The sequence below is a fragment of the Monodon monoceros genome, unplaced genomic scaffold (assembly GCF_005190385.1).
Source record: "Monodon monoceros isolate NGI ecotype Baffin Bay Population unplaced genomic scaffold, NGI_Narwhal_1 Super_Scaffold_2, whole genome shotgun sequence".
NCBI classification, from domain to species: Eukaryota; Metazoa; Chordata; class Mammalia; order Artiodactyla; family Monodontidae; genus Monodon; species Monodon monoceros.
This window is the reverse complement of record NW_021703776.1, coordinates 81,641,880-81,661,334: the sequence shown is the minus strand read 5'-3', so window position 1 is coordinate 81,661,334 and position 19,455 is coordinate 81,641,880. Positions and strand designations below refer to the sequence as shown.

Sequence of the window (19,455 nt, the reverse complement as noted above, 5' to 3'; positions counted from 1 at the left end):
TATACCTCATCCCTGTCAGCATGCCATTTCACTGCCTGGAAGGGCTAAGTATTGTCTGAAGACTTTTAGGAAGGTGGTAGGATTTAACCCAGTAGTTACCCTGGAAATTCCAATGGTAAAATTCTTACCCATTCAGAGAGAAGAACTAATCCTATTTTCTTCGTATTGGACAAACAGGCTAATCTGCCTGTTAGAAACATTTCCCCCCCCCCATATTTCTTTCTATATTACTTGTTTCTTCCTATTGAGTATCTACTAATGCTGAACATTATGGTAGGTGCTACAAATGTAGAAATAGCCAAGAAACATGGCCCCTCTTCCAGAGACATTCAGGTCTTTTGGGGAAGATGCCACCTGACCAGTGCTGTAATAGAGATGAGAGTGGAGGACCGGCGGGGGTTGGTGGGGGGCACTTGGCTCTGCCTGGAGGAAGCAGGGAAGACCTCACTAGATGGCAACCCTTGGGTTGGCCTGCCACAGGTGTCCTTTCAGTTGGTCTGCTGTCATTCATTCTTAGAGGGGCAGAAGATCAGTGCTCCAGTAGCTCCAGGAAATATGGCATTATTTTCATATATGAGGGAATAATTAAAGTTTAAAGGAATACTAACAAAATATTATGGAACTTAATTGTTTTTTTTGAGTTTACTGTAAGGCGAACTTTTTTTTCTTACATAAGCTGCTTTTTATCAAGAGCAGAAAATTAGGATGGGTTGATTGGCCCTGCCTCTAACCAGTGAAAGGTGTGGAAATTCTATAGCATGAGTCGAGTTGAATTCATGAAAACAAAACAAAACAAAAAAGAGTTGAGCTCACGGCTTTCTGATTCACCACTATGTTCATGGGATAGAGGCCAGGGACTTTTACTCCAAGAGCTAGATCTGTCCTTATATAATGCCTCCCAGTGACTGTGATGACAGTGAGATCTGTAATTTAATTTCAGGCTTAAGTGGGTGCTGCCTCATTTTTTTAGTCCTCTGATAGGCCCACAGAGAGTGATACTGAATTAAATGTTAGGCTGGAATTTCTCTAGATTTCTTGTGGATATTTCTTATTAAGGAGTGGAATGGTGAGACTAAAGTTTCTAAGAAGCCTTAGAAAAGATGAAGGAAGTAGTAATAAAAGTTCATTGTGAGCAAGTGTGCTATCTTACCTGTCTTTGAACCTCCAGTGCCTGACACAGTGCTTCTTAGTTAAGTCTCATAGTACTAAACAAAAGGATGCTACTACCCCTCCACTTTGTGTCAGGCTGCCACCATTTGTAGTGTTGTCTTTGGATTCCTGGTGGGCCATGGGTGTTTGGGATCTACTTAGTTTTTTCTCTCTGTGCAGGTTGTGCATTTGCCCAGTTCATGACTCAAGAAGCGGCTCAGAAATGCCTTGAAGCTGCTTCTCCAGAGACCGAGGTAAGGAAGACATTTCCTTTACTCTGTAACTTGGCAGTAGTGGCTCCCAGGGGCAACATCTGATGTTAGCACAAAACCTTATTATTATTATTGTCCATGGTATAATAATAATAAAGCGAACACTTGTTGAGCACGTAGTGTGTGTTAGGCACTGAGCTTTACGTGCATCACTTTACTTAATCCTCACATCAGCCCTGTAGGTGTGTATAAGGTAAGTACAATCATTCTTATTTTACAAGTGAGGAAACAGGTATAATAATCTATTTACGGTTCACTCTCTGTACGTCAGTCTCTATCCTAGGCTGATGACATGAAACACTGGGACAAGAAGGGATTAAGGCCATCTGTGAAGTGGAGTAAATGTTTGAGAAAGTGTGGGTGATTGAGAATTTTTCTGTGATTTCTATAACCAAGTATAAATTGTTTTGAGATAAATTACTCTGTATTGCCATTGTCTCTTAAATTCTCCTGAGTAGAGTTAATACTACCATTTCATTAGCTTTCTTTAGAATACTAAAATTTTGCCAGTTTACAGATCATTTTCCTCAATTTGGGCCTACTTTGGGACTAATCAGCTCCCTTAAAACAAACGAACATGTGGTGGCCTTTGCACAGCTGTGCTAAATACTGTTAGGCTCAGTGATCTACTTGCAACCAGCTGGGCTAAAACATCCTGGGGGTTGGGTTCCACAGTATAATTGGGGTTTGCTGTTTTCCCTTTCCTTGGTGTTCCTTGTCAGGTGCTTAGTTTCTACTCGTCATGAATTTTAAGAGGTTGCAATCTGTTACAGAGTGGTGGGCTTAAACTGGATGGCCGGCAGCTTAAGGTTGACTTGGCAGTGACCCGTGATGAGGCTGCAAAGCTCCGGACAAAGAAGGTGAAGAAGCCGACTGGGACCCGGAACCTCTATCTGGCCCGAGAAGGCTGTGAGTGGTGGCAGGAAGATGGGAACCAGGCTTCTGAGTAGCTGGCCCCTTGCTGTGACAGTGACCTGGCAATAGTATGTTTGGGGCATGTTTCAAATTAAAAACCCTGTGTCCTCTTTAACAGTGATATATTGTTAATCCACTTTAGTAGATGTGGCTTTCTGTTAGGAAGGCTTCACCCAGTTCATGGATTAACGAGTCCCGTTCTCCTTTCTGCCTGCTTGCCTTTAGACCTTTTCGTCAGAGGATTAGCAGGGCAAAGAGGGAGGAAAAACTCAAATTACCTTTGCCTTTTGTCATCATTCCCGATAGGTTTTCTGAAGAAGTTGAAAATTATGACAAAAATTACTCATGGATTTTAAATATGCACTGAGTACCTTTCCCTTAATGTGAGAAAGATAATCAGGAATTAGCTTTAATTAAGACAAAAGAGAATCCTTTCCTCTAGGTCACACAATATTGCCACCTGCTGCACAGCTGCACAGCCTGGACTAGCAAATGGGAGACCATTAGCCTTTGAGACTAGGCCCTGTGTTACGATGTAGCTGTTTTCTAGGTTGGCTTATCTCACTGCTTAGTAATGGCTCCCAAATACATGCGCATTGAAATTCCAAGGACAGGTTATAGGTAGAGCATTTTTGCATTCTAGATGCCTAAAATGTACTTATTTCCAGAACTTCCTCTAGGCCTTTCCATCTGACTTTGGGCGTGTACATGAAACTCTTTGAGGGAAAGGAAGGAGAGGAACAAAATCACAAAATGTTCAGAGTTTTAGTCCTTGAGAGCAGCTCATAGACAAGAACTTAGCCCTGTAGCCTATTTCTGGACCTACCCAGATGCCACTATGTCCTGGCCAGCATAGTCCTCTGGGCCCTGTACAGAGAGCTTGCATCATTCAAATCACATTCCTCTTATTGCTCAGTGAAAATTCCCTTGCTGATGTCTTGGCCTTTTTCCCTCTTTCTGCAGTGATTCGTGCTGGGACGAAGGCTGCAGAGGGTGTGAGTGCTGCTGATATGGCCAAAAGAGAACGAGTGAGTAGATTAGGCACCAATCTTCATGTTCTGCATGACTTAATAAAATCCATAAATAATAATAATTGAATGCTAGAGATGCTCATCAAAGAGCCAAGCAAGTATCGGTCACAGGTGCTGCTTACACTGTTAGAAAACAAGCACACAGGTGAAACAGCAACTAACCCAGCATTATACATAATATCATGTCAGCATTATATGCCATTATAGGAACTGGGTCTTATTCTTTGTTTTCCTAATGCTCAGCAGTAAACGTTTGCCACATAGTCTGCTTCTGGATCGTGGAGTAGATCCCTAGAGGCTCGGGCTGTATATAATTAGGTGTCAGTATAAATGCAGAATAACATAAGAAAGGAAGGTCAGGGTGGCTAGAGTTAGTAGGGAAGGAGGTGTAGATGTGGGTCTTGGAAGGGAGAGAGTTAAGATGTCTGTTTTGATGGGGGGGAGGGTGGTGTCTCCAGTAGGAAAACTATGTTATGGGATTTCCACTGATAACTGATGCTATTGAGTTCCTTTGCTGCTCGGCAATATTTGTTCCAGTAATTTTTACTTTTGCCCATATAGCTTACTTTCAAAAAGCTAAGCCAGCCTAGAATGGTAAAGATGCATGATCATTAACAGAATTAACTATGGAACCTGAAAGTGCAGAAGAGGACGGACAGAGATGAGAATATAGTGACAGCAAGAGGCAGCATGTCTTTTCTCTGTACAGTTTCTAGACTAGTGTTCTCAACTTTTTTTGGTAGTGAACATCTGGAAATCATGGTTATTTGGGGGGCATTGTATGCCCTTTTCTGATCACAATGTGATAGTGACACATTTAATTCTCCCTTAGAGTGAATTTTTCTAGCAAAAAGCTCACTAGATCATACACATTGTAATTCACAGCAGGCACAGTTTTTCCTAGGAGAAAAATTAGACTGTTCAATTTAAGCATGATAACCTCTTCAAATAGCCCTTTTAATGTTCATTTCCAGGGTATTTGTTTATTTTGTGATTTGTTAGTACCTTTACCAAACAAGAAGCAGCAGGAATGAGACTTGATAAAAGAAAAAATTTAATTTCAAACTTTCTTCTACTGAGCTAATTTTAACAAACAAATCAGGAGAAGAATGTCATCCTTTCACTTTAGAGACAGGTTGCCCTGGGACCAGTGCTTTGTGTAGCATAGTTGAGGCTCTAGACGCAGTTTGTTTCTATGGCCATTGACGTTTCTTTGCCTCAAGGTGGCAGAGTTGAGACGTTTCTTTGCCTCAAGGTGGCAGAGTTGAGACGTTTCTTTGCCTCAAGGTGGCAGAGTTGAGACGAGACAATATTCTATCAAGAATTCTTAAATAAATTCCATTTCCTTTAGGAAGGACTAAGTAATTAGTTTGAGTTGATGGGTAGATAAGGGCTTGGCATAGATATTAACTACAGTATTATTTTTTATTTGCTCTGGGCCGGGTTTGAGCTTGGGATTTTATGTGTATTACCTCATTGCAGCCTCACATCAGTACTGAAAGATTGGTCTTATATTTTGATCTACAGTTCTACTCTGTAGGTGAAATTATTGAGGCTTAAACAATTTTATGTAGCTTCTCCAGTTAGAGATGGATTTCTAATTCAGTCTGACTCCAGAGCCCATGATCTTATCACCTCTCCACCATCATCTTGCTTCCTTGACCCTTTCTTTCCCTGTGCTGAGTATCATAAGGCTGCAGCGTGGGTGGTTTCCCTCCTTTTTTCTAGATGTGTGGTTATTGGATAGGCATCATGATTCTTTCCTGTTGGAGAATTATGAGCCTGTATTTTTAAAGGGTGGATTGTATTGTTAACAATTTATTGTTCTTTCAGTTTGAGCTGCTGAAGCATCAGAAACTCAAGGACCAGAATATCTTTGTCTCCCGGACCAGGCTGTGCCTGCACAATCTCCCAAAGGCCGTGGATGACAAACAGCTCAGAAAGCTGCTGCTGAATGCCACTAGAGGGGAGAAGGGGGTGCGCATCAAGGAGGTGAGAGTTGGCCCTGCCCACTCAGAACTCAGGTACTCATCCTGGGTCAGATCGAGTATTTCGTTCAGGCTGTGGTGCTGGCAGATTGACAGATTTTCTTTTGGACACAGTCAGCAGACAAGGCTGAGTCTGGTGATTTTTGTGGTTTTATGGGGTTGAAAAATTTTTTTTTACCTCTTCTAAGAACTACCTTTCACATCTGACCAAATTGCAACAGAATGTGAGGAAGTCTCTGCCCTCATGAATTAATTTAGCAAGCATTTATTGAATACCTGCTGTGTTCTCAGCATTATACCAGGTGCTGTAAGGTTAATTTTCTTGCTGAGAAAATAATCTGTGTGCTTTGCTCTTTAGAAGGGCATTTCGCTACCATTTAGTAAGAGCCATGTAGGCTCTTACCCTGTACTAAGAGTCCTCAGTGCCCTGTGGTGAGCATAGAGAGCCACCCGGGTCTTCAGCAGTTGTGTTAGACAGACTCTGGATTCACACCAAGACTTGGTTAGGCTCTGTGTGCGTACAGAGACCCCTCCTCTGCTCCCACAACACCCCTGTGTACCTGTGTCATAGTACTGACTACTAAATGTCCTGTGATGGTCTGCCAGTCATTCCTCCCCACCAGGCTGAGCCCTTAGAGAGCAGGCGTTATCTCATTGTTCCCAGTTCTTGGCATAATACCTGGCACATAGTCATCTCTTGATCAGTGTTTATTGAATAAGTAACCTAGCCAATATTATGAATCTGCTTTGCTCTGATTCATCACCGTAAACTATTTTCCTACTCCTGGAAATCCTCTTCAAAATGTAAGGTATTGGTATTCAGGGAATTCCAGGAGAGAATGTGAACATGTCAGCACGTAGCCGACACCACTTTTGGTAAAACTTGGTAACTGTTCAACTGTTACTGGCATAAGGGTGAGTTGTGTAATTTCTCATTAACGTCCACAATGCTTAGTAAGAGTCTGCACATTTAACACCTGCCATCATTTAGTGTATGTGTGTTTTACAATATTTGCATCATATTGAATTTTTAATTCTTTCGTATGTGTAAATATCGTGTCTCAGTAAGATAGTAAGCCTCTTGAGGATAGGAGCCTCATTTTATGCTTTTCTTGATTATCCTACAGTACATGGCACAGTTCTAGGCACAGAGTAGATACCGGACGCACACCAAATGCAGCATCCATGTGTACTCAATGCCTAGACTTCTCTGTTACGTGATAACTACAGCTTCCAGCAGTAAAAGCACGTAAACTATCAGTTTTCCCCAAATATCCTACTGTTCCTCGGTGCCCCAGGATGCCTATTACAGCTTAAGGATTTAGGGAAAAATCATGCCAGAGAGGATCTGAGCTCTGAGCAAAGACAGCTGAAGCTCCTTCCTGTATTTCTGAGGCTATATGTTGGGCAGGATCTTCCCCATACCTGAATTGTCTTTCTTATCTAAAGCCATCAGGCCCTTATCCTTCCCTTCTTCAGTAATTTCCTTTCTGAGTGGTTTCTTCAGTGAGGAGATCCACAGATGGCTTTTTAGCCTCAGTGCTAACTTATACAACCTCAAGTACCACGTACCTCTCAGCTTGTGTATATTGTCGTGTCAACAGTTAGCTATTATAATTTTTCCTTGGGAAGTTTATTTTATTTACATGCTTACTTGTAGGTCTGTGTTGATGTCTGTAAGCTCTTAGAAAGCAAGAAAATATCTGTTTAACTCATTTTGTGCTCTCCGTAGGTGTATTCTAATAAAACAGACATTCGTAAGTGCTATTCCAGTAAAACTCTTGTGATGGTGATATATATGAAAACTGTTCCAATAACCTGATTTCTTGTTGAAGCTGTTAAGGATCTTTATCCTCTAATTACTGATTCTTTTTCTTGTTCTACTTGTAGTGTCGGGTAATGCGAGGCCTTAAAGGAGCTCATGGGAAAATTAACGGTCAGTCCTTGGGCTACGCCTTTGCAGAGTTCCAGGAGCACGAGCATGCCCTGGCAGCCCTACGCCACATCAACAACAATCCAGAAATCTTTGGGCCTCAGAAGGTGAGCCTCATCCTGTGGGGGGGAACATGTTCCTCTGAGGGCCATTTGCGGAAAACCCTCTGACGTTTGTATGGTGGGTAAGAGTGGCAAGGCGTTGGAGGAGTGATCAGTGATTCAGGTGATAAGATGATTAGAAGGAACACTAAACTGGATAGACTGCTTGCAGAACTGGCCCCTTGCATTTAAGTAGAGTGAAGTGAGTAGCATCCTCTGACTTGCAAGAAAGAGGGTAGTGGTGGGACGATATCTCAGCTCATTGCACGCAGAGATTAAGAAATCTAATGAATGACTTTCTGTCCCCTTCTGCCACAGAGACCAATAGTGGAGTTCTCTTTGGAAGATCGAAGGAAACTTAAAATAAAGGAACTGAGGATCCAGCGCAGCCTGGTACGGAACTGAGATGTTTTTTCTGTCTTTGTTTTTTTTTTGTTTGTTTGTTTTTAATTTTTATTAATTTATTTTTGGCTGTGTTGGGTCTTCGTTTTTGTGCTGGGGCTTTCTCTAGTTGCGGCGAGTGGGGGCCACTCTTCATCGCGGTGCGCGGGCCTCTTACTGTTGCGGCCTCTCTTGTTGCGGAGCACAGGCTCCAGACGCGCAGGCTCAGTAGTTGTGGCTCACAGGCCTAGTTGCTCTGCGGCATGTGGGATCTTCCCAGACCAGGGCTTGAACCCGTGTCCCCTTCATTGGCAGGCAGATTCTCAACCACTGCGCCACCAGGGAAGCCCCTGTCTTTGTTTTTTAAATTGTAGTAGTATACACATAAACTTTACTATTTTTAAGTATACAGTTCAGTTAAAACAATATTTTTTTTAGGGCCATATTTAAACTGTTTTGTGCAGTTTGTGGTTCTGCTCCCTTAAAGTAGGTCTCTTCCTCATTAGGTTCTTTGTTACCCTTTACTCTTAGTTTCCTAGAATGCTGTAGGCCATCTCTCCTCTGCTGGCCTGGCTTGTGATAGCTCCACAGAAAGGGGAGGAAGGAGAGAGGAGAATCGGACTGATGTTATTACCAATCAGCAGTGCTTGTACTGCAGTGTTTGGTGATGGTACGTGTCAAAGTTAATAGCCAAGGTTAAGTTTTACATTACCTGTAGATTTCAGCTCTCTCTTCCATAATTGTTTTCTTCTTAGATGGCTCCAGAAGTGTGATGCCTGATAGTTTTAGTACTGTTTTTCATCTAGTGTAGTATAGAGGAAAGAACAGGGATTTTGGGAACAAGAATATTCATGTTCAAACTCAGGCTCTGCCCCTGAGTTCCTTGGCAAGTTATTACCTCTCTCAGCTTCAGTTTCTAGTAAAAATAGGAGTAACATCATCTATGTTACATGGTTGATGAGGATTAAGTGAGGTAGTGCGTGTAAGTTGTCTCGCATACTACAGTCAGCACACAGTCGTTGCTCACTCTCTTACCCATCCTGCCATAGGACATAGAAGGCCAGGTTATTCTTGACACCATAACTCTTACAGATCTCATTGATATTATACCTTAACTTGCGTATATACCAAACATTTGCAGTGCTTTGGTGTCTTTATGGTGTTTATCATGAGCATGACTTTTATTTATTTATTTTCGCTGCGTTGGGTCTTCGTTGCTGCACACGGGCTTTCTCTAGTTGCGCCGGGCAGGGGCTACTCTTCGTCGCAGTGCGCGGTCTTCTCATTGTGGTGGCTTCTTATGTTGCGGAGCACAGGCTCTAGGCGCGCGGGCTTCAGTAGTTGTGGCACGTGGTCTCAGTGGTTGTGGCTTGCGGGCTCTAGAGTGCAGGCTCAGTAATTGTGGCGCACGGGCTTAGTTCGTCCGCGGCATGTGGGATCTTCCCAGACCAGGGCTCGAACCCGTGTCCCCTGCATTGGCAGGTGGATTCTTAACCACTGCTCCGCCAGGGAAGCCCTGAGCATGACTTTTAGAGGAGCAGTATCAGTGGTTAATACAATGGCCCTGGGTTGGAAAAACCTGAGTTCTGGTTATTATTCAAGGCAGCTTTATTGTAGTTATAGAATTATTTACTGCCTAAGTCAGAGGTGATTCTGTAGCTACTGGCTTAAAAAAAAATTCAGGTGGCCTTATTTGTTGCCTACACTTAATGTACATACTGATCTCTCTGTGTAAAAGTGTTCCTCTCCCCTGACTCAAGGATACTTCTACTCAGTTTCCATACTCATATTCCACAAGTAGCATTTCCCCACCTCTCTCAAAAGAGATAAGACTTTATTACTTGTACTTCATGAAGTTCCTTAAACTTTTTTTTAGTTTTTTTACTTTATGAATGTCTCTTTTCTCCACTGGACTGTGAGTGCTAAAAGGTAGACACTTCATTCTGTCCATCTGTACCCTTACCACTTAGAGACTGGCACATAAGAGGCATATAATAGATCTTTGTTGTGTCAGTGTGCCTGTCTAGATTTCTGAGGTGAAAAGGACAAAATAACATTATTATTACTACATTAATTTCACATGAATCTTCTTTTTCTTCCCCCACTTCAGTGCAAAATAAATCTGTAACATACTTTGTCTTCCTTCTCATGTCATCTTTTCCTTATCTTCATTTCAGTTATCTTTTCTCTAATGTTTTTCCTTTCTCTATATGGATTCAAGTTTCTGACGTGTCATTTCTTCTCCCTTAATACATTCATGTAGTATTTCTTGCAAGGCATGTCTACCAGTGATAAAGTTCTTTAAAGTTTTTTTTTTTTGGCCTCACTGTGCGTATTGTGGGATCCTAGTTCCCCAATGAGGGCTCGAACCCGGGCCCCCGGCAGTGAGAGCACTGAGTCCTAACCATGGACTGCCAGGGAATTCCCAGATTTCTTTAATTTTTGTTTGTCTGAGAAAGTTTTTATTTTTCCTTCACTTTTGAAGGATGATTACACGGGTAAAGCATTCTAAGTTGGTGATTTTTTTCCCCCAAACTTTAAATATTTCCTTCTATTCTCTTCTTGCTTATATGGTTTCTGAAGGGAAATCCAATGTAATCTTAACTTTGTTCCTCTGTAGGTAATGTATTTTCCCTACCTCTGGCTTCTTTCAAGGTTTTCTCTTTGATTTTCTGCTGTTTGATATGATATGCCTAGGTGTACTTTTTTCTTTTTTTTTTTTAATATCCTGTTTGGTTTTTGGCCTGGATCTGTGGTTTAGTGTCTGTCCTTAAGTTTGGAAATCCTTAGCTCTTACTACTTCAAATATTTCTCTTCTTTCTTCTCATTCCCATTATACATTTGTTACACCTTTGGTAATTGTCCCATGCTACTGGCCTATTTTCTACTGGCTTTTGCGTTTTGGACATACCTGTACTTTTCCCCTATTTCTGCATGTGGAAAGGGAAATGGTTGTTTTGTGTCCCCCACCCAGTAACCATCTGTTACTATTTCAGGGCCTGTGAACTACTTGCATTCACTTTCCTGTAGTCTCTAACTATTTGGGGGAAGAATTCCCCTTCTCTCACCAGCTCATTCCTCTTCTGAATATTTCCAGCAAATAAACCTCACCCAGTAACTAAATGGCATTCCCTTGTCTTATACAGCAAAAAGTGAAATCCATGTTGGCAACTGGTGAGCAGCCCCAGCAAGAACAACCAGAGCTTGGGAAAAAACAGCAACAGAAAACAGCTCAGAACCACATGCATCAACAAAGCAAGGCACCCATGGAGCAGAAGGAGAAGGCAGGATCTGTCTCGTGGACAGGGTTCCAGACCAAGGCCGAAGTGGAGCACGTGGAGCTGTCTGATGGGAAGAAGCGAAGAAAGGTCCTGGTGCTCCCCTCACACCGAGGCCCCAAAATTAGGTGAGATGCAGGATGGCGGCTCAGAGGGTTTGTCTTGCTTCGCCCTTTTTCCTCTTTGTTTGGATGAAAGAGATGCTTAGTGTGCTCCAGTCCCGCATGAAGTATCTCTACACCAGCAGAGTCACTCTTGGACCAAATGGAGGCCGGAACAGGACTGGCAGAGGGGGCCTCGGAGGAGCCTTCCAGTGCGGGCTTTCCTGATTTTTCTCTTCTGAAGAGCTTCCTCCTGTCCTGATGGCGGTCTCTGTCAGCTGAGGCCCATCTACCTGAGGTTTCTGTTTGGGACAACAGATTAGTGCTGTCAACAGAAGTCGATCTGGACCAAATTTTTGTTAGGTATATGAAGGTTTTTGAGATTTCCTTGAGGTTTTAAGCTAAAACAAAAAGAGAAGTATACAGATGTTGAGCCATAGGACATTCTGTTGCAGTATCCCTTTTTAGCATGATTTCTCATGGGCTTAGAAAGAGCCAGCGTAAGAAAAGGCATTTTATCTTTTGGGCTGAGAAAAATCTCAGGGGTCCCAATTAGAGGAGGAACTCAGGGTGGCACTTGACCATATTGTTTCAGGTTACGGGACAAAGGCAAAATGAAGCCTCTCCCTCCCAAGAAGCCAAACCCCCAGATAAACCACTGGAAGCAAGAGAAGCAGAAATTATCTTCCAAGCAGGTAAGTTCTGTAGGCCATGAGGCTTTGGCATGGCACAGCTCTGCTGGGGTTGGCAGCCGCTTGTGCCGTGATTAGTTGTGCAAAGGGAAAGGGCTTCGGGGCTTCCCTGGTGGCGCAGTGGTTGAGAGTCCGCCTGCCGATGCAGGGGACACGGGTTCGTGCCCCGGTCCAGGAAGATCCCACATGCCACGGAGCGGCTGGGCCCGTGAGCCATGGCCACTGAGCCTGCACATCCGGAGCCTGTGCTCTGCAGTGGGAGAGGCCACAACAGTGAGAGGCCCACGTACCGCAAAAAAAAAAAAAAAAAAAAAAAAAGGAAAGGGCTTCTAGATTGCACTTATGTACAGGATTGCAGCTTTTTAGAGGATGTGGAGGTACATGGTCCTAAAAGTGGGGAGAATAATAAAACGAACCCCATGTATTGGTTACTCTGCTTCAATAATTATCTTGTTTTACCTACCCCCCACCCCACCCCACCCTGTGAATATATTAAAGTGAATTCTACTTCACTTGTAAATGTGCCTCATGTGGAAATGAGGTATATTGCTCAGAAAAATATCTCAGAATTCATCTCGAGCTGATCAGGCCTTAAACACACATATACCCAAACACATATTATGCCATCATCACATCTAATGATATTAATAAGAAGCTCTTAATAGCTAATATGTAATCCATATTAAAACATTCCCAGTTGCCTCAAAAATACATTTTTTAAGTTGGTTAGTATGAATCAGGTTCCAAACAAAGTCCACATGTTATACTCGGAATTTTTTTTTTGGCCATGCCCTGCAGCTTGTGGGATCTTAGTTCCCTGGCCAGGTATTGAACCTGGGCCACGGCAGTGAAAGCGCAGAGTCCTAACCACTGGACTGCCAGGGAATTCCTTATACTTCATTTTTAAATCTCTTAAATCTTTTTTTTCCCCCTATAATATCCAGTCTTCCTTACATCCACCCCTGCTTTTTTCCATGCAGTTAATTTGTTGGATAAGCCAGGTCCTTAGCCTTAGAATGTATTACATTTTGAATTTAGTTGCTTTCTTCCTTGTGCTGTCATTTAACTTGTTCCTCTAACACCCCATGTTGCCTACAAACTGGTTGTTAGATCTAGAGGCTAGATTAGATTCAAGTTCAGTTTTCTTGGCGAGAGCATTTCATAGGTGGTGCTGTGTGCTTTCTGTTGCATTGCACCGTAAGGTGCATAGTGTCTGGTTGCCCCATTTTTAGTGATGCTGCGATTCATCAGTACGTTTAGGAATTGTCTACCTTATCCCTCCATTTGTAAAGTCCCCCATCAGCCTCCCACCTAAGGGTCTTAGCACCCACTGATGACTGCTATCTAGATCCGTATTTCAATACGAGTTGCAGAATGGTAATTTTCTAATTTTATCAACGCTTTTGTGTTTTTAAAGAAGAATTCTAGAAAAAAAGAATCTTCCCTCATCAACTGTTTGGTTCCCATGAAATATCATTTGTGTAGGAAAGGCAGGGTAAATGCTTGATTTTGTTCTTTTCCTTTTATCAGATTCCAGAGTAATGAGTTGTTGCCCTACCAACCTCCTCAGATGACCAGTACGATTTTTTTTAGTATTGTGAATTCCTGAGTTTTTATGTACTTGATATGTTTCAGTCAGATGCAATCATTATTCTTGTCCCACCTGAGGCCAGCAGAAGCCCCTTCAGGTCGACTCCTGCCTGAGTCCTTCTGACATGATCCTGTCTTTGATAGTGTCCTTACTTCCTAGTACAACTGGATGTCCCAACTTATCTATTTCTTCGTCAACCCTGGCATTAGCTTCCAAGGAGCCCTAGTTCTTTTTTTTTTTTTTTTTTTTTTTTTGCGCTACACGGGCCTCTCACTGTTGTGGCCTTTCCTGCTGCGGAGCACAGGGTCCGGACGCGCAGGCCCAACAGCCATGGCTCACGGGCACAGCCGCTCCGCGGCATGTGGGATCTTCCCAGACTGGGGCACGAACCCGTGTCCGCTGCATCGGCAGGCGGACTCCCAACCACTGCGCCACCAGGGAAGCCCGGAGCCCTAGTTCTTAATAGAAAGTGGTGGTCCTGCATTCTTGATCATTTGAAGTCAAATTTTCTTTTTTTCCTTGCCTAGTTCCTTTCTTTAAAGGGTACAAGAGCATTAGCTTCTCATCCTACTCAAGAAATCTGTGTCTCTGGGAAGCCTCTGACCCATCACACTATCTTATAGAGCTCTCTTTGAAACCCTGTAATTCTTGGTGAGGGAAAGGGCAACAAGCAAGACCATCCAGACTTGGGGCTGACTCATCTCGGAGGAGATTCGTGTGAACATTTGGGAATTGAAGGGGGAGAGGCCTTTGAAACACGGTACTTTAGTGGGGCCCTTCTCTTAGGCACTCCTGGTCTGATTTCTTACCAATGGATGATTCTTGCGGGGTCACTGTCTGGAAGTCCCTCTTGTGGTGGACAAGATCTCTGAACCTACTTTCTCCCTTGGCTGGCCTAAGGGTAAGGTGATACTTAATGCTTGAAACCGATTATCTTATGTTTCCTTACCTTTCATTTGTAGGTACCTAGGAAGAAAGCTAAGGGAAATAAGACAGAAATTCGCTTCAACCAGCTGGTCGAACAATATAAGCAGAAGTTATTGGGACCTTCTAAAGGAGCTCCTCTTGCAAAGAGGAGCAAATGGTTTGACAGTTGATGATGGTAGCAGACTGGGTAAGAAGCTGGATTGTGTGCTGCTTGGTAAAGCCTCCCCGCCTCCCCCATGTCATTTACTGAGGGAAGGAAACTCCTTGAGTGTACTGCCACTTTGAGGCACTGCGACTGGGGCACATCTGAACTTTGGTCCCTCCCTCGTGTGTGGTTAGATAACCACAAAGAGGAATCTCAGAAAAACATGGTGATGCTTCTTGCATATTTTGTGTGAAGTTGTGTTTATAATTCTTATCCATTTTAATTCTCTGTTGCTCAAATGGAAACAATTATAAAAAGCATTCTTGACTGCTGAATTTTTAAGATGTATATTTTGTTAAGTGTCTTCCCTAAATGAGATATTTTGTGGCTTTTTGAATAACAGACTCTCCTTTCTAATATATGGGAATCCTTTGTTATTGATAAACGTTTTTGCTATTCCTAACTCTAATTCAGGTATGTAGTCCTACATACTGCAGGAATCGATTAAGAAAGAGCAGAGAAACATGATTTCCAACCTAGTCTTTGAGGGTGGGAGAAACTTGCAAAGTAATTGAGGGCGTGGGGCCTGGCCAGGAGCAACACCTGATAATTGTTTGCCAAATGAGTGGGTAACTGTTGGTAGTTAACTAGAAATCAGTTGGCAGTGGCCCACAGACACTAGCCCGGGTGGTGCTAACCTGCATTTCCTCTCTTCCAGCACCTCCTCCTGAGGACTCAAGAGAGGTGGTCGGTGGTGGAGAGAGCAGTGAGCATGGCCAGAGAAAGAGTTGGAAATACAGCACAAAGCTCTTAATTCCCCAGTCCAGTCTGGTGCCATAATAAGTGATGCTTTCTTCAGAACCATTGCTGACCTAGGGATATGGCTATTTCATTGCAGTATCTTGGGAAACCAATGAATGCTCAGAAATGCCCTTAATTGGTTTAAAGATGGGTAAAAGAGAGACCATGAAAATACTGAAACCTTTTGGAGAGAACTAAAGTACAGAGGCTGTATCTCCAGAGTTACCTTGAAACAGTGCAACTTGGGGAGTTTGAAATGTTCTGGCAGCAGCTTGGCAACCCATCAACCCTAGGATGGCCTGTACTCTGTGAGGGAGTCAGACACTTTATTAAAGGTGTAAATAGAAGATCCACAGCCTGCCTGGCCTCTGATCTGTTTTCCCTTGGCCAGCTGTCTGCTCACCAGACACTTTTTCCCGTAGTGTACAAATATCTATAAATTAACATTTAAAAATAATCTGAACATTTAGGATAGATAAAAATTGGGTTCATTTCAGATAGCTTTGCCAGATTTTCTTAGATCCAGATTTTTCTTCTGACAGGTATAGCAGCCCAGTATGTTTAAAACATCATTGAGCTGCTCGAAGTTACTGCACAGTTCTTATCTTTTTTTTTTGCCTTTATTTTATTTTATTAAATGATGTTTGAATCACTAAATTAAAAAATATATATTGCTGAACGTTTACAATGACAATTTTGCATTTCTCCATATACTTTATCATATAATGATGTTATATGTTTTCTAAATTTCTTAAATCTATATTTAAGATACAACTATATAATAAGAATCCCAAGGAAAACAAAACTTAAACCTCAAAATTATTGTTCATCCCATTACTATTTAAGCTGCTAATTTTTGCCCATTAAAACTCCGTTTTTTACGCATATTTAAAAATCCACATACTAGTATCATTGTCATTTAAAAAGTCACTCCTTACTATATAACTTTCAGCATATGGTTATTTGTGAATATAATTTTGCAAAAAATTATGTCTGATAGTTTACTTTTGAAACTATTTAGAAAGCTTAAAGATGCAAAAGAAAAATAGCAAATTGGATTATATAATCTGCATACATAAAGGATTTGCATTGAACTAAATCACAGAGGCAGTTTTGGTGAATTCGTATTCAATATTGTCTTCACTTTATTACTCAAGAATATTTCTGAGCTGGATAGTGTGCCAGAACCCCTATCAGTTTTGTCAGTGAAAAGAGACAAGAGAAAATCTAATTCTGCAGGCAATGTAATAAATAAATATATACTTTTAAAGAAAAAGGACAAAGAAAATGTAAATTTGGTCTGTCTTCTTACCTATAAAGAAGGTAGGCACAGGAGTAAATTATTTTTTATGTAACATCTATTTCTAAAGGTTTACAAGATACGATTTTAAAATGGGTATATTTTATGGTTTTTATATTAATTGATACAAACATAGCCAAATACCTATGTGTATAAATTATTTGGCCAGTATCCTCTCACTTCATACCTTTAAGAAAGAGAATATAAGGTCATTTGCAATAATAATAATTAACTACTTAATAACATAAAACAAGCTAAAATAATGTTTAAAGAATGTTGACCTGAAAAAGTATAATGATTCTCAGTGTAGGCGTTCCTATGCGGAACAAATTAATGTGTGATTTACAGTACAGTTTAAAAGTACACACACTGCACAGTTCTTTAAAAAAGTAATAAGATGAATCATCCACTTACTCAACAACCAGATTGCTTGTATGGTGTCCTCCTCTGGGCCACCTCACCGTGGGTTATCTGGGCAGCTTCTTAACGCTTGCCTCGGGAGTATTCATGCAAGGAGAATCATGCTCATTTCTTCACTTCAGAACCTGATGTTTCATGAAATGGAGTTTTCTGAATTAGACGTGAAAGTGGAGTTACAGACCGCTTGGTTAAAAAGCAACAACAATAACAAACATTTCATTAACATCCAAGACTGAAGGCCATTGATCAAAACTGTCAAGTTTCAGTAGATTTTCCTGCTTGGTTATACAGCAGCCTGACTCAGAGATACTTTTTTTTTTTTTTTTTTTTTTTTTTGTGGTACGCGGGCCTCTCACTGTTGTGGCCTCTCCCATTGCGGAGCACAGGCTCCGGACGCGCAGGCTCACAGGCCATGGTTCACGGGCCCAGCTGCTCCGCGGCATGTGGGATCTTCCCGGACCGGGGCACGAACCCGTGTCCCCTGCATCGGCAGGCGGACTCTCAACCACTGCGCCACCAGGGAAGCCCAGAGATACTTATTTTAAATAAAGAGTCTTAAGATTGTGTGGTGGCTGTTTCTTTGCTTTTTTGGGGGGGGGGGGGTGTGGAGGGGGGTAGATGGGAGACTTGGTAGTTTTGAAGACTCTGCTTTGATCCAGGGTGTACAGTCCCTTGCTCTAGACTTCGCCTACAGCGAGGATTCTGCTTCAGCTGTCTTGAAGTGAGATCTGCAGCTTCCTCTGTTACAGAGTTAGTGCACGTGAATTCGTTCTTCGAAATACTTCCGAATGTCCTTTGCTATGTTTTTGCCTTGAAAAGAGGTTTTCCAGCTAAAAATTCAGAGTGTAGAACCTCAAGGTTCCGGAGATCCCCTTCTCACCATGTATTTAATCTTCAGTCGTCTGAGGAAGCAGGAGGTCAAATATGCCTCTGAGTGCGGGCCACCCAGAATCATCAGTCAGAGGCCCTCTGGCTGATCCACGTAGCTAGTTCTTTGCTTAATATTCTTCCCACTCACTTTTTGAGAAGTGACTGACAGGCATCTGCCAATTCTGTCATATAAGTGGCAACTCTGCCCACTCAACTTGGAAAGTTCCTGAAACTTCTCCATGGACTGCTCCATCATGGTAGTAGCCACATCATCAGACTGAGGATGCCCAGGATAAGTTTGTATTTCATTTTGTCTCAGATGTTGCTCAACTGTGCTTTCTCTCACTCAGTCCTAATTGGCGCTTAAAGGGCCAGGAGGAGGTTGCTTTGTTTCTCTCAGGCAGAGTGAAAATTTCCAGACCTTCCTTTACCCAAGGTTGGCTGATTCAGAAGTTGCATGCATGCATTGTCTTATTTTGGTTCTTTCTTTCTTGTCCCGATGTCTCGTCCTTTCCAGGATTAATTGCAGAGTCTGAGACTGCTCATTGATTGGGCTGTTATTCAGTGGTCTAGACATGGATGAGTTATAGGTACATCTGCAATTACTTTAGCTTTTGATTCTGAGCTGGTGTTTGGCTGCAGACAGGCTTCTGTGCTTATGAAGTAATATAGTGGGAAGAATGTGAAGGGCACAGACTGATTGAGCCTGGTAACCAATTCTGAGAAGGAAACTGCAGAGTCACCAGAATACCTTTTGGACAACCCCCAAATGGAGCATCTTGATAGATGGCAAATCCAGTTTTCCTTAGGCTCGTCCATGCTGTCCAGAGCCTGCTGCCTTTTGTCAGACGAATACTTCACTGCTGCAGAGTCACCCCGGAATCTCCTTCCCTGGCCGTTTGATGGAAGGAAAATCCTTTCTGTCCTTGAGGGAAGGGACTATATTTTACACTTTTCTATGTACCCTGGAATACTGAACAATGATTTACACATAGTAGGAGTTCGTTTAATTCCACTGAACTCACTGGAACAGAAGGCCATCTGGTCCAGGGAGCTGCGTTTGTGAAGGACAACAGAGTCATTTCCTGAGGTGATGTTTGTGAAAGGGTCCCAAAATACAAAGTGATAGAAAAAGAATAATAAACTGCTGGTCACAATCCCTTGAGCACACCACCTGTGTTCTTTTTGCTGTGCCTTGTCCACACCAATTTGTCCTTCTCCACTCACGTGCTATCCAGCATTTCTCCCTGGGAACCTCATCCAACCCAGGGCATTGTGGTCCCTCCCTTGGTCCCTGACCCTTTCTGGTTGACGTCTACTCACTTGACAGCGTATGCGACTGTGGCTTGCTTGTCATTTCTTTAGATCTTACTTCCGCAAGCAGATGGAGCCCCGTGATGGCAATCCCAGCCCCAGGGTGTGGCCGATGGTGTCCTTAGTGATTGGCTGTTGAGGATGATGAAGATGAGGGGTGTAGGAGACAGTCACCTGCTGCAGTGAATTCTCCCCAGCCTGTAAGGCCAACTGGCCCGAGGCAGGGGAACACAATCAGATTCACAG

The 19,455-nt window shown here is 42.5% G+C and overlaps 1 protein-coding gene across 3 annotated transcripts in view; it reads left to right on the top strand.

The window, feature by feature from the left end:
- RBM28 (RNA binding motif protein 28) overlaps positions 1 to 15,989 on the top strand; it is a 30,886-nt gene extending 14,897 nt beyond the window's left edge. Inside the window, exons 11-20 of one of the 3 annotated variants that reach the window (XM_029234242.1) lie at positions 1,330 to 1,403; positions 2,195 to 2,330; positions 3,300 to 3,364; positions 5,201 to 5,359; positions 7,246 to 7,395; positions 7,708 to 7,782; positions 10,917 to 11,176; positions 11,745 to 11,844; positions 14,395 to 14,546; positions 15,223 to 15,989. In XM_029234242.1, the coding sequence (XP_029090075.1) occupies positions 1,330 to 1,403; positions 2,195 to 2,330; positions 3,300 to 3,364; positions 5,201 to 5,359; positions 7,246 to 7,395; positions 7,708 to 7,782; positions 10,917 to 11,176; positions 11,745 to 11,844; positions 14,395 to 14,529 (1,154 nt within the window). In that variant the 3' untranslated portion in view covers positions 14,530 to 14,546; positions 15,223 to 15,989. Of the gene's footprint in view, positions 1 to 1,329; positions 1,404 to 2,194; positions 2,331 to 3,299; positions 3,365 to 5,200; positions 5,360 to 7,245; positions 7,396 to 7,707; positions 7,783 to 10,916; positions 11,513 to 11,744; positions 11,845 to 14,394; positions 14,547 to 15,222 lie in introns of those variants that run through there. The other 2 variants (XM_029234243.1, XR_003795327.1) reach the window with 2 other exon arrangements.
- Positions 15,990 to 19,455: the final 3,466 nt, after the last annotated feature.